General features: G+C 43.8%; 1 protein-coding gene across 1 annotated transcript; it reads left to right on the top strand.

The window, feature by feature from the left end:
• The first annotated feature begins 4,825 nt into the window (after positions 1-4,825).
• LOC131119946 (Golgi phosphoprotein 3-like) lies at positions 4,826-10,160 on the top strand. Its single transcript, XM_058064841.2, has 5 exons — positions 4,826-5,267; positions 5,627-5,758; positions 6,517-6,631; positions 6,727-6,887; positions 8,437-10,160. The coding sequence occupies exons 1-5, from the start codon at positions 5,058-5,060 to the stop codon at positions 8,698-8,700; spliced, it is 882 nt and encodes a 293-aa protein (XP_057920824.1). The 5' UTR covers positions 4,826-5,057; the 3' UTR covers positions 8,701-10,160.
• The last annotated feature ends 1,190 nt before the right edge of the window (positions 10,161-11,350 follow it).

The following is an 11,350-nucleotide window of genomic DNA, read 5'->3' as shown; positions in this document are numbered from 1 at the left end:
CCTCTTGAGAGAATAACTTTTAAATCGGCATCAGTTCGTATTGACGTGCTAATAAGCTAACAGGTCCGTCTGTTTTTTTTTCACTCTGGAGTTCATGCCTTCACTTTCCCTGTGCACACCATTATGTGTTTATATGTATACGTATGTGTTGGTGTGTGTGTGTGTGCACCTGCACACATTAAACACAGCGACACGTGTGTGTGTGTATGTCGGGTTCCTTACAGCCGCCTTGCAGAACCTCCGGAGGAGTCCCATTGTTCAAGGTTTCCTGCAGGCCCTATGAAGGAGAACAAAGGAAAAGGGAGGATCACACACACAGAAATCATTTAAAAGTCCAGATTAGACACCAAAATGATTTTCTTATACACGGGATAATAAGATTCGCTTCAACGAAAAGACTGATCTGTGACTGATAAAAGGTCAACACACATATTGTCTCAGCTGCGAGGCAAAAAGGGGCTCGTTTCAGTTCTACAATACTATAGACCTCAATGGCTCATTGTTATGTTTATTATTCCTGTCACCTTCAATGAGGCAAAGGCAAAGCACTTCCCTTAATTGTACCGAAACGGAGCAGATGTTGGGTCGGACCATATTTTGTCTGTTATGTCAATGTCCTCAATTTAGGCAGCCTTCCTTGTGGTCTTGTCTTTGGCCTACAGTCAAACCTCGGAAGAGGAATCAGCCTAAAATAGCACAAATTGGAGATACACCAATATTTTAAATACACATTTAAAAGTTGAACGAGATGTCGGGGTTCGAATAGACTCTGAAAGAAGTAAGGGATGGCTCTGAACGCTAGGCTTCAGAGAGTTCTTTTTATATAACACTGTGATGTCACAGTGAGACGGATGTCCTTATAAGGGTGTGCCCGGAGGCGGGCGGTGGGTGGATTGAATTAAAACAGGCTGTTTTGAAAAACCAAGGAAATACAGCTGGAATAGGTGCAGATTCTGGAGGGTCTACAAAGCTTTCTATTGTGTGTAGCTGCTCTACAGGAGTCGACCAATTAATACAAAGGGTCAAAAATGAGCTTAAATATTTAGCATCAATTTGTGGGACAATAAACGTTTCAAAACGCAGATGCATTGTATTGGGACAGGTTTAAGGCATATTTTTTCATTGTACTTAATATTCTGGTGGACGCGATCTCGTCTTGTGAGTTGGGTGTCGGATACCACCAAATTGAAGACGGTCTATTACTGTTACGTTACACACAGAGCTACTGTTTCACCTTCAAGTTCACCCTCAAATCATCCAAGGAGAATTGTGCGATTATCCTTATGCGGCTAGAAGATAGGCTTCTTGTCCTATCTCGTTTCTTGGTTATTGAAACAAGCTGTGGGGGCAGTATTGAGATACCCCCCACAGAAGATCCTGACATTGCCACTCTGCTTTATCTCAGGCTTGGAAGAATTCCCAGGACTTTTTGAATATCATATGCCATTAAATATAATTCTATCTGGACTCTTGAGTCACACACTGCGTTGGGCTATTTAGAGATTCTCTAATTCACTTACAGCGAGGGAAACTGGAAGTCAAGCTTTCTCTCCTTGGGGTGTTGTCTCAAAAAGAGTGTTCACATGTGTGTGTGTTCTTATATAGGAAAGGGCCACAAGGGGTCAACCCTTTGCCCACTCCTGAGACAGGAAATGGCTCCAATATGGGGCCGAGCATGGCCTCCGTGAAAGCTCCGGGGAGTGATTTTAGGCTCCTCGTTCAAACAGATCTCAGCCATCAGTGAGCGCAGATGACCTAAGTGAAAAATACAGATGTTTTACTCGGGCCATTTGAAACCATAGAGGCCCTGGTAGACTTCACGGGGATCTCAACTTTTATTAATACTGTCAGCAAGGACAGGGAGGATGAGTTAGCGTTAAGGTTGAACGCTTTGCTGCTTGAACAATTCAGAATTTGACAAAAATTTGTCAAACAAAAACGTAATAAAGGTTTTATGCGTGACTTGCGGTTAAGGGAGGCAGGTAATAGTTTAAAAATACAATATTTTATGTATGATTCCAATCTTGACTATTAAGTGAAAATTGCTACGTGCGACTCATTATTCTTGCTGAGCGGACGATATAATACAAACAAATATCATATGCGGAGGCGCTGCACTATTCCATCTCATCCTGAAGAGCACGCGGCGTGCGTGACCTGGAAGGTGCTTGTCGCTGCCTTCCATCCATAGAGAGGAAAAGACAACCTTTTGGATTTGTTTTGACAGTAGCACCAGCTAGAGCCAAAGGCAAATGCATAGATATCCAAGCTAAAAAAAAAAGATGATCAGACTTTTACAATAAAGTATCAGAGCTTTTCCTGGAGAATGATACCATTTTCTATCCTCACTAGGACCACGGGCATGCTGGAGCCTATCCCAGCTGATTTTGGGCGACAGGCGCGGTACACTCTGGACTGGTAGCCAGCCAATCACAGCCACATACAAACAATCATTCATACCTATGGACAATTTGGAGTCACCGATTAACCTAACATGCATGTTTTTGGGAATGTGGGAGGAAACCGGAGTACCCCGAGAAAAAACACACACACAGAGAGAACATGCAAACTCCACACAGATGCCCAAGCGGAGAATCAAATCCAGGTCTTCAGGTCTTCCAGGTCTCCTGACTGTGTGGCCAACGTGCTAACCATGCGACCACCGTGCGGCCCTTCTACCACTTATCCTTGCGAGGGTTGCGGGGGTGCTGGAGCCTATCCCAGCTGTCTTCGGGCGAGACGCGGGGTACACCCTGGACTGGTCGCCAGCCAATCACAAGGCACATATAGACAAACAACCATCACATTCATACCTATGGACAATATGGAGTCGCCAATTAACCTAGCATGTTTTTGGAATGTGGGAGGAACCCGGAGATAACCGCAAACTCCACACAGAGATGGCCGGGGGTGGAATTGAACTCGGGTCTCCTAGCTGTGAGGTCTGCATGCTAACCACACGCCCACCGTGCACCCACTCATAAAGCAACACTACTATAATACTAAACATTGCTATAAAACATTATCATCTGTTTACATCAGTGCAGACTTCAGAGGGTTTTTTGGTCCTGTTTTTTCAGGTCGTAGTCATCTTGGCTTGTTTGCAAATATTCGACCTAGATGGTCATAAGCATCAGACCCCCGTCTTTGGCTGTGATGGTTGTTTAGACATTTTTCCAACCGTCGGGGCCAATTGTGTCTTAGGATCACACTTTTACATCACAATCTACACCAGATCTCATTCCAAATGGGTGTTTATGTCACATGTTAACAAATATTGTCTGCTACAACCATGACACAGTGTTCCAGTGAATAATTGACTGTTACTTTAGAGTAAAGTTTAAATATATGCATACGCTGGTCTAAAGATGCAATGCACTCTTTTAATTAAACTAGAGTGAAGCATCTCCGCTTTGACCAACAATAAAATGCCCAACATTAGCTGGAGGACATTTAGGGGAGGATATCTGCTGCGTCATCCATAGTGGTGGAGCCATGCCAATGAGGAATTGGTTTAGTGAATTAGCCTGACATTCAGCAGGTCAATGTGCTCGGGAAGCTGACTAACAGATCAGAAGACAGATGTCACACTTGCATCACGAAAGGATACAATTATGAAATATGTAGAGACACAAAAAAAATCCCAAAAGACAAGATGTATCTTGAAAAGAAAGCATGATGGGCCTTATCATCAGTAGAAGCTGACTGCCATCTGATGTTAAGAATTGTTATTACATGGATATCCAAGTTCAATTGGGATGTTGCTCCAGGTGGTGAAGATGGTTTCACGGAGGACATCCCATGTCACACAGACGAGGGCCTTCAGTCGTGAGGGATGCCCTCTGCAACATCCACACATAGCCAGCTGCCGTTTGACGCTCCTGTACAACCTGATTGTTCTACAGAAGGAAAAAGGCACCCCAGATCATGATAATTTTCAAAGAAAATCCCCAATACATGTTTGACGTTGTTCGCCCAAATCCTGTTTGGTAGTCAGTCCCAAACCGTGTCAGCAGAGGGTTATTTCATAGGTACTGACCTGGCGGCCGACCTTGGAGTACCACTCAGCCTACAACCCTAAACCTCAACCTTGACACGAGTGAGCTCCGGTATATAATTATCCTCCATCTTGGCAGTCTAATTCATTGATTGAGTCAGCAAATCATAATTAAACATATTTTGAATGCATTTGACTAGCTAGTGTAATTGTTAACAAAAAAACCCTGACTTTTTCCTCTTTAGAAGAAAGGCAAGGACCAACACCTTCCAACTCATGCACGCCTGACCTCTTCAGGAAGCAGCGGTACTGCAAGTATCACCCCTGACATTTCTATGTGTTTTATTGATCGATTAGCATAAATAATTGACGTTGACACATACATTTAGGACATTACACGGGCTATGGAAAGCCATCTTAAAAAAATATTAAATATTTCTCATGCTGACAATTTGTGTTTAAACACAACCTGGCAAGCCTTTGAGGCGCTTTTGTGATTAAGGGCTGTATAAATAAAGTTGACTTGACCATGCTCCAAAGTAGACATGCTGGCGGCACCCTCACTTGGATCAAAAGACGACTGGACTCATACAGCAAAGACGTAATATTAATTTGCTTTGTTGCAACGTCGTAAAAGAAAAAAATAGGAAATAACTAAGTAGATATTATATGTAGTATTAGTATTAAGTATGTTTTTGGACGAAAGTGTGTCGACATTTTTATTGTTATGGTTATAGTTATGGTTTATGTGGTTAGTCGATTTCGGTTGTTCAAATTCCGATAACTTTGAATGTAACAAAGATGCGTTCAGGTGACTTTGACGCCAGCGTTCAACAATGTCACTCCCCCTTTCCACCATGTTGGTTCAGGAAGTGGGCTGAGTCGAAGAAGGTTCCGAGTCCGACGGCTTAAACGCTTAAACGACAGCCTTCTATTCCTTGCCAGCCGTTCCCCCCAAACAAATTCAACATCTTTAACATTTAGCTTACATGCTGGGCGGCTTTCTGCTCACTCGAGGAAGCCACTTTTCTTCGGATTGTACCGTATCACAGCGCCAGATATGGCTTCTCTGACGCAGAGAACCTCGGGCCTCGTCCAGCGGAGGACCGAGGCCACCCGTAGCGCCGCCGCCGATAAGGAGAGGGAGCCCGACGGGGAGGAAGAGGACGCACGTCGCGGCGACGAGGAAGAAGACGACAAGGGGGACTCGAAGGAGACTAGATTGACACTAATGGAGGAGGTGTTGCTCTTGGGCCTCAAGGACCGAGAGGTGATCTTATTGCTTTTTTTTTAAATGGGGTTAGCTTCTCCCTTTGCTAGCTGGCTAAAGCTAATGTTAGCATAATCTCAACCGCAGTTAGTTGTCAACAAACGTATGAAAAAACAAAGATGGCAATAAATCTTTACATTATTTGATTGTTTGTGACACTTATGTTTACTGTTTAACTCAATCAGCTAACTAGGTTACTTGACACTTTTCTTGTCGACTTGCCACTAGTGACGTGACTCTTTATGTCCACTAGAGTTGGCTAACTCAGTGGGCCGATCTGCCAACACGTCACATAGCGAACAAGCGCACCTTTTCAGTGGATGTCTCTCTCCTCCTCCTTTTCCCCTTCTTCCCCTTAGGGCTACACATCTTTCTGGAACGACTGTATTTCCTCTGGCCTCCGAGGGTGCATGTTGATCGAGTTGGCTCTCAGGGGGAGGCTCCAGCTGGAGGCCTGCGGCATGAGGAGAAAAAGTCTGCTCTCTCGGAAGGTGAGGAGAAGAGAAAAAAACAAAGGCCGGAGTGAAATTGTCACATCTGCATTAAAATGCATCTGTTCTTGGCTATCTTGTTGGGAAAAGCCCACACAGGATAAGCTTGCAGGCTGTCATGTGCATGCCACAGCAGCAGGTGGTGCTATAACCTCCAAACAATAAGGTGTCTTAGCCAATCAGAAGACAGAAGAAAGTAACTTATGGAAAATGCATGTGGACACATGGAGAAATGTATCTATGATCTTAATAAAGTGAAGTTTATCCTTAACTAGAAAAGAGCGGATATTAAATGAGCATCTTTATTTGCTGTCCACACACTTGGTTGAAGAGTCACTGGAGTTCATACAATTTATTTTGGACTGTTTTGCAAACACTCCGCAAGAGTTACACCTTACAAAAACTCCCCTAATATAGTGTTAGAGGGTGCGCTGCTATTTATACACTACCAGTCCATAGTTTTCATATGTTCCGCTCATGCTAAACATTAGTTTGGTATTACCCATATTGCTATTACGATATTAGAAGAAGATATTGTGTCTTTTACTGTATCTTCTTAAGTGTTTATTTCAAGGCGGACCAATGCAAAGCATGTGATGGTTTATCTATGATCAGTATTTCTGCTAGAACGAATTCACAGGCCGTTTTTTTTTTTCTTGCTCTGAAGCACGTAGCACACATAGTGGCGCTTGTTCCTTCTCACTCAGGATGTGAACACAGCCATGACGAATCGACCATGTTTGCTTTTGTTGCCAAAGGTGATCTGCAAGTCTGACGCGCCTACAGGAGACGTGCTGCTGGATGAGGCCTTGAAGCACATTAAGGACACTCAGCCTCCAGAGACTGTCCAGAGCTGGGTAGAGCTGCTGAGCGGTGAGTTAGTCCGATGGCTTTATCTGCGTCTCGCAAGCATGTTATTTGGTTCAGTTATTCTTTCAATGGTTTAAAATGGTGAACTTGTTCTTCAGGAGAGACCTGGAATCCCTTGAAGCTGCACTACCAGCTGAGGAACGTCAGGGAACGTCTGGCCAAAAACCTGGTAGAGAAAGGTGTCCTCACTACAGAGAAACAGAACTTCCTGCTTTTTGACATGACCACGCATCCTCTCACCAACAGCACCATCAAACAGGTAAGCACACAGCTGCCTGTTCTCTTTTTAATGTGTACCATAAAGCTTCCAGTGTATGTATCATATTGATCTAAATGGAGAACACTCTCCCCTTCTATATTCATATCATATTCTTTATAACAGTGACAGCTTGTAGATAGATTTTATTAGCAAAGAGTTGTTTGGCGACTCTGCTTTGTTGAGCACAATTATCTTTAAAGTATTACTCATGCTTTGTTTGCTAACTTGCCCAACCTTGCAACACGTTTTATTTTTTTCAACGGGCCTCTGTGATGCAGCTGTGTCTTATGGGGATTTAGTTTTTTGTTTTATTTTTTATTTTTTTACTTCGGCCCGTTGTGGAGGAAAGTAGTTCCGGCTATTTGCTGCGGACTGTTAAAACAAAACAATATGCGTTCAAAAGAGTAATACATTTGCATCACAAAACCGTTGCACCCAAAAAAGTTAGACCTCTCAATCGCTCCCAATTTATTTTTTTTCTCCGTTCGTATCACTCGCCGCTGCCTCTTTCCCATTGTTGTGTATGTTTTCCAGCTTGTATGAAGACCGCTGCGATGTGAGCGAGTTACCATCGCAAGCGGTCTTCTTCCAACATCGGTGATGCAGTGTATTCCAACAACTGTGTACTTTTCTGATGGTCAGAGACAGATTAATGTATGTATGCTTACTGATGGGCGTTTGCTATGCTTACTTAGTGGGAGTTTCCCGTGTGATGCCGCTTCATATTGGCGGCAACGTCTTTTTACTGCTACACAGCTGACATCCTTCCTGCATGTTGATACTTTGCACACTAGCACAACACTGTTGTTGTGATCGCATGGGCTCCATGCGGCTGCCGCTGGATAGATGTGGTGGGACGCTTGAATTCAGAAGACAGGTTTGGCCGAAAGAGAAAGAAGACAAGGGGGTTCACAAGGTGTCATTAGATCTTGCGAGATGAAAACATAATGAGATGTCTCGTTCAGAAACGTGGGCACACAACTAATTAATCTCATTATTTTGCCGGCCTCAATATATTGCCATGTGGATCCATGTATGCCTCTAAAGAGGCAGGTGGAGGATTGACTCTGCATTGCTATCAGCACCTTAGCACAAAGTGTACAGCACAGAAAAGTGTAGCCCCTTGAAGAGCAATGCAAGAGGCTGAATCTATTGTCATATTTTTTCATTGTACCTTTTTTTTAAAAAAGTAATATTAAAGTCTCATTCTCATGAACCAAATCTCATGTGACACCCCTAAAAATGACTGCTCATTTTTGCGGTTTCTTTAATAGTATTTTTCGAATGTTGTGAGGCCACAGACCATAGATGGCCCTCAGGCCACACTTTACACACCCCTGATTTAGCTCAAGCATGAATGGGCTGTTTCATACTCATCACACACCAAAAAGCCTTTCAGGGTCATGTGACAGAGGCCAACAACAGCAGAAAAGTGAAGATCCAGCTGGTTCCGAATTAACAGGATTTCTCAACTGTTATGTTTGTTTTGTTTCAGTTTTATCCATCATGTGATGCATAAAAATATTTTTTGTTTTTTTTTTGCCTGCAGCGTCTCGTCAAGAAAGTCCAGGACTCTGTTCTGGAGAAGTGGGTCAACGATCCCCACCGCATGGACAAGCGAGTGTTGTCGCTGATCTTCCTGGCCCACTCTTCAGACGTCCTGGAGAACGCTTTCGCTCCGCTGCAGGATGAAGAGTACGACCTTGGCATGAAGCGGTTGCACACCCTGCTGGATCTGGAACCGGAGAAGGAGAGCGCCAAGCCCAACACCAATGAACTCATGTGGGCCGTGGTGGCCGCCTTCACTAAATGAGATAGAAGAACCTTCTTTTTTCCCCCCTCTTCTTCTTCTGTTTTTTTTTTCTTTTTTTTTAAAGCGAGCAGTCGGAACCTGAAGGACGTGTGTATTATTTAATCGGCTTGAAGGACTTGACTTAAAATAAGACAATCTAGTTGGGTCAGGGGGTCCACATTCTTATCCCAGTGCAATCCCAATTGGTGGTGGGCTTCACCCGGGTTAAGGTGGTGGTTGGGAACCTTCTCTACATGATCATGGACACGACTCACCGAAGACGCAGAGGGAGAAAGCGGCGTCGGCGGTTGCCATGGTGACTATATATGAAGACTTCACAAGGAGGAAGTGTCATCTCCTGTCACGTGCAAAACTTAAAGACAGCCAATCACAAGGCTGAAGACCTTCTTTTCCATGACGCCGTTGATGTTTTTCATGTCCCTGTCCACTTTGGATTCTCCTTTCTCCCTCACGGCACTGAGGAGGAAAGAGAGGACCACTTGGTGCGTCTTTTAAGCGAGCGAGTCAGGCTCGTTTGGCCCTAATTGGCCCCTGTGTAGGATGTTATTCCACGCTAGTTGTCATTTGTTTCCTGCTTGTGCGAGCGGGGCTGCTTTACGCTTTCAGAACTGGACTTCCAATTCTCTGTAAGATAACAAGTAGTTTTGCCATTTATCATCTATTTTGCACAGTCGATAGCTCTGTAGGTAGTCGAGTGCGATGAGGACGATTGGAAACAAAACACATTTTATCTCTAGCTATCGATCTTTACATCATTCCTCTTAACATTCTGCACAAAGCAAGGGTCTGTGCATCGAAAAGACGCACACACCACACGCTCTCTGAGTTTGTAAACCGATCCTGCAGATGTTTTTTGTTGGTTATTTCTTTTCTGACTCCTTGGTGCGAGGCTGCAGGAGAAGCGGCAGAGGCCACGTTGTGCTGCGATTAACAACGCAGTCCCCACTTGTGACATTTTAGTCGTTCAGCCGCTCTGCTGAAATGTCTTTAGCTCCGCGAGTATTTTGTTTTTATTCATGTGGACTGTTTTTTTTTTCTCTGTATGTCATAACATAATCAATCGTCATCATTAATAATTGGCCCAGGTTGGGGCCGGGTGGCTCCGCCCTTATCAACAAAAGGGACCTCATTTTTTTTTTCCCACTGTAGGTATGAAAATTTTTTCGAGGTGTGGATAATGGAAGTCCGATCGTCTGCACATGACTGAACATCTGTTTCATGGCATTAATACGCCCTTCCTTTCCTGCAGAGCCACACCCAAAGGTGAAAGAAGGGCTGTTTGCATGCAGTGAGTGGATTTAGCTCCAGATGAGGCGGTGTCTGATGTAATTATTAACTTGTTTTACGTGTACGATCTAAACGGAATTCTACAAAAGGGATCTTCTCTCCTGTCCTCTATCTGTATGCTTTTGTATTACCACACGAAAATAAAGTAAGGATCCTTTAAGTGCCTGAATTTAGCTCATGTTGCTGTGCTGTTTTTTAACCCAAAGTGCATGGTTGTAGTGCAGGTGACCGCAGCGTGCCCCACTGGACTGCTTCTGGATTTTCTCCAGTAATAGAAGAAAGCACAGTCAAGTCAGGTGGAACAAGACAAGCTACTTAAAAAGGGAGATTGATGGTCTCCTGTGTTGACTTCTCAGCAAGTCAGTCGCCTTTTTTCCAAGAGACTGGGGAAGGCAAGAAAATGGAACACTGCAGCAAAGTGGAGACTGTGGAGTATCCCACTACACAATCCAGAGCTCAGGGTAAGCTAATGTAAACATACAGTATGTTTGCTATCATTTGCAGCTCTGTTACAATGACGTATTGTTTGTGGTACATCATGGCCTTGTTTATCTTAAGGGGATGGGTTCCCAAAATAGCCAACTTAGAATTTTATTAAAAAATGTTACAATTGTTATAGTATTATTTTTAAGGCTGTAAAAGCCCTCACCATTGGATGATTTGGATGACATTTTCAGGAGTTGTTGGAAAAGGGATAAACTAAGGCATGCCAATATTTGCATGTTAGCATTCAAACCATTCCATGGTACGTTTTCATGGTCAAGGAATCTAAATATGTAGATAAAATAAATGTAGAATTAATGTATTTGATGTAAATCACAATATTTGGGGAAGTTTAGGGCTTGGCTGTGTTATGAGTGCTTTTCTAGTTCAGTATGTGGTCCTTAATGGCGGTCAAAATAATCAATCACAACAATAAGAAATGATAAGTGTTGTCTTTATTACAATGTGCAAATGCACCTACCATTAATAATAGTTCACAGGACCATATGCAAATATTCGTTGAAAAGCGACACATGATACGCTCAGAAAAGAAATGTCTTCACAGCAGTCCACTCGCTAAGACAGTCACCATCTTTGACATGAAGCCTCCAATCCGGTGTCTCTTTTTGGCTCGACCAGCACACATCCTGCTTGGTGACCGCATCCCGTTTCTCCATCAGGGTGTTCAATCATATTCACATCCCTTTTCAAATTCCGCCTCTTCCAGGTGGCTTTCCTCTATGTACAGCCTGTGAAGGCACCACGCCGTCAGGTGCCGTCGGACTTGACGAGTCTCTTGTCATCCCTCATCAGTACCCTCAGCAGGCAGTATGTCCAGTAGAGCTGGTCTCCTAGGTGACGCAGCTGCGGACCCACCATG

Source organism: Doryrhamphus excisus, linkage group LG10 (assembly GCF_037039965.1).
Source record: "Doryrhamphus excisus strain RoL-2023G ecotype Guam linkage group LG10, RoL_Dexc_Guam_v1.1, whole genome shotgun sequence".
Taxonomy (NCBI): Eukaryota; Metazoa; Chordata; class Actinopteri; order Syngnathiformes; family Syngnathidae; genus Doryrhamphus; species Doryrhamphus excisus.
This window is presented reverse-complemented; position numbering and strand designations above follow the sequence as displayed.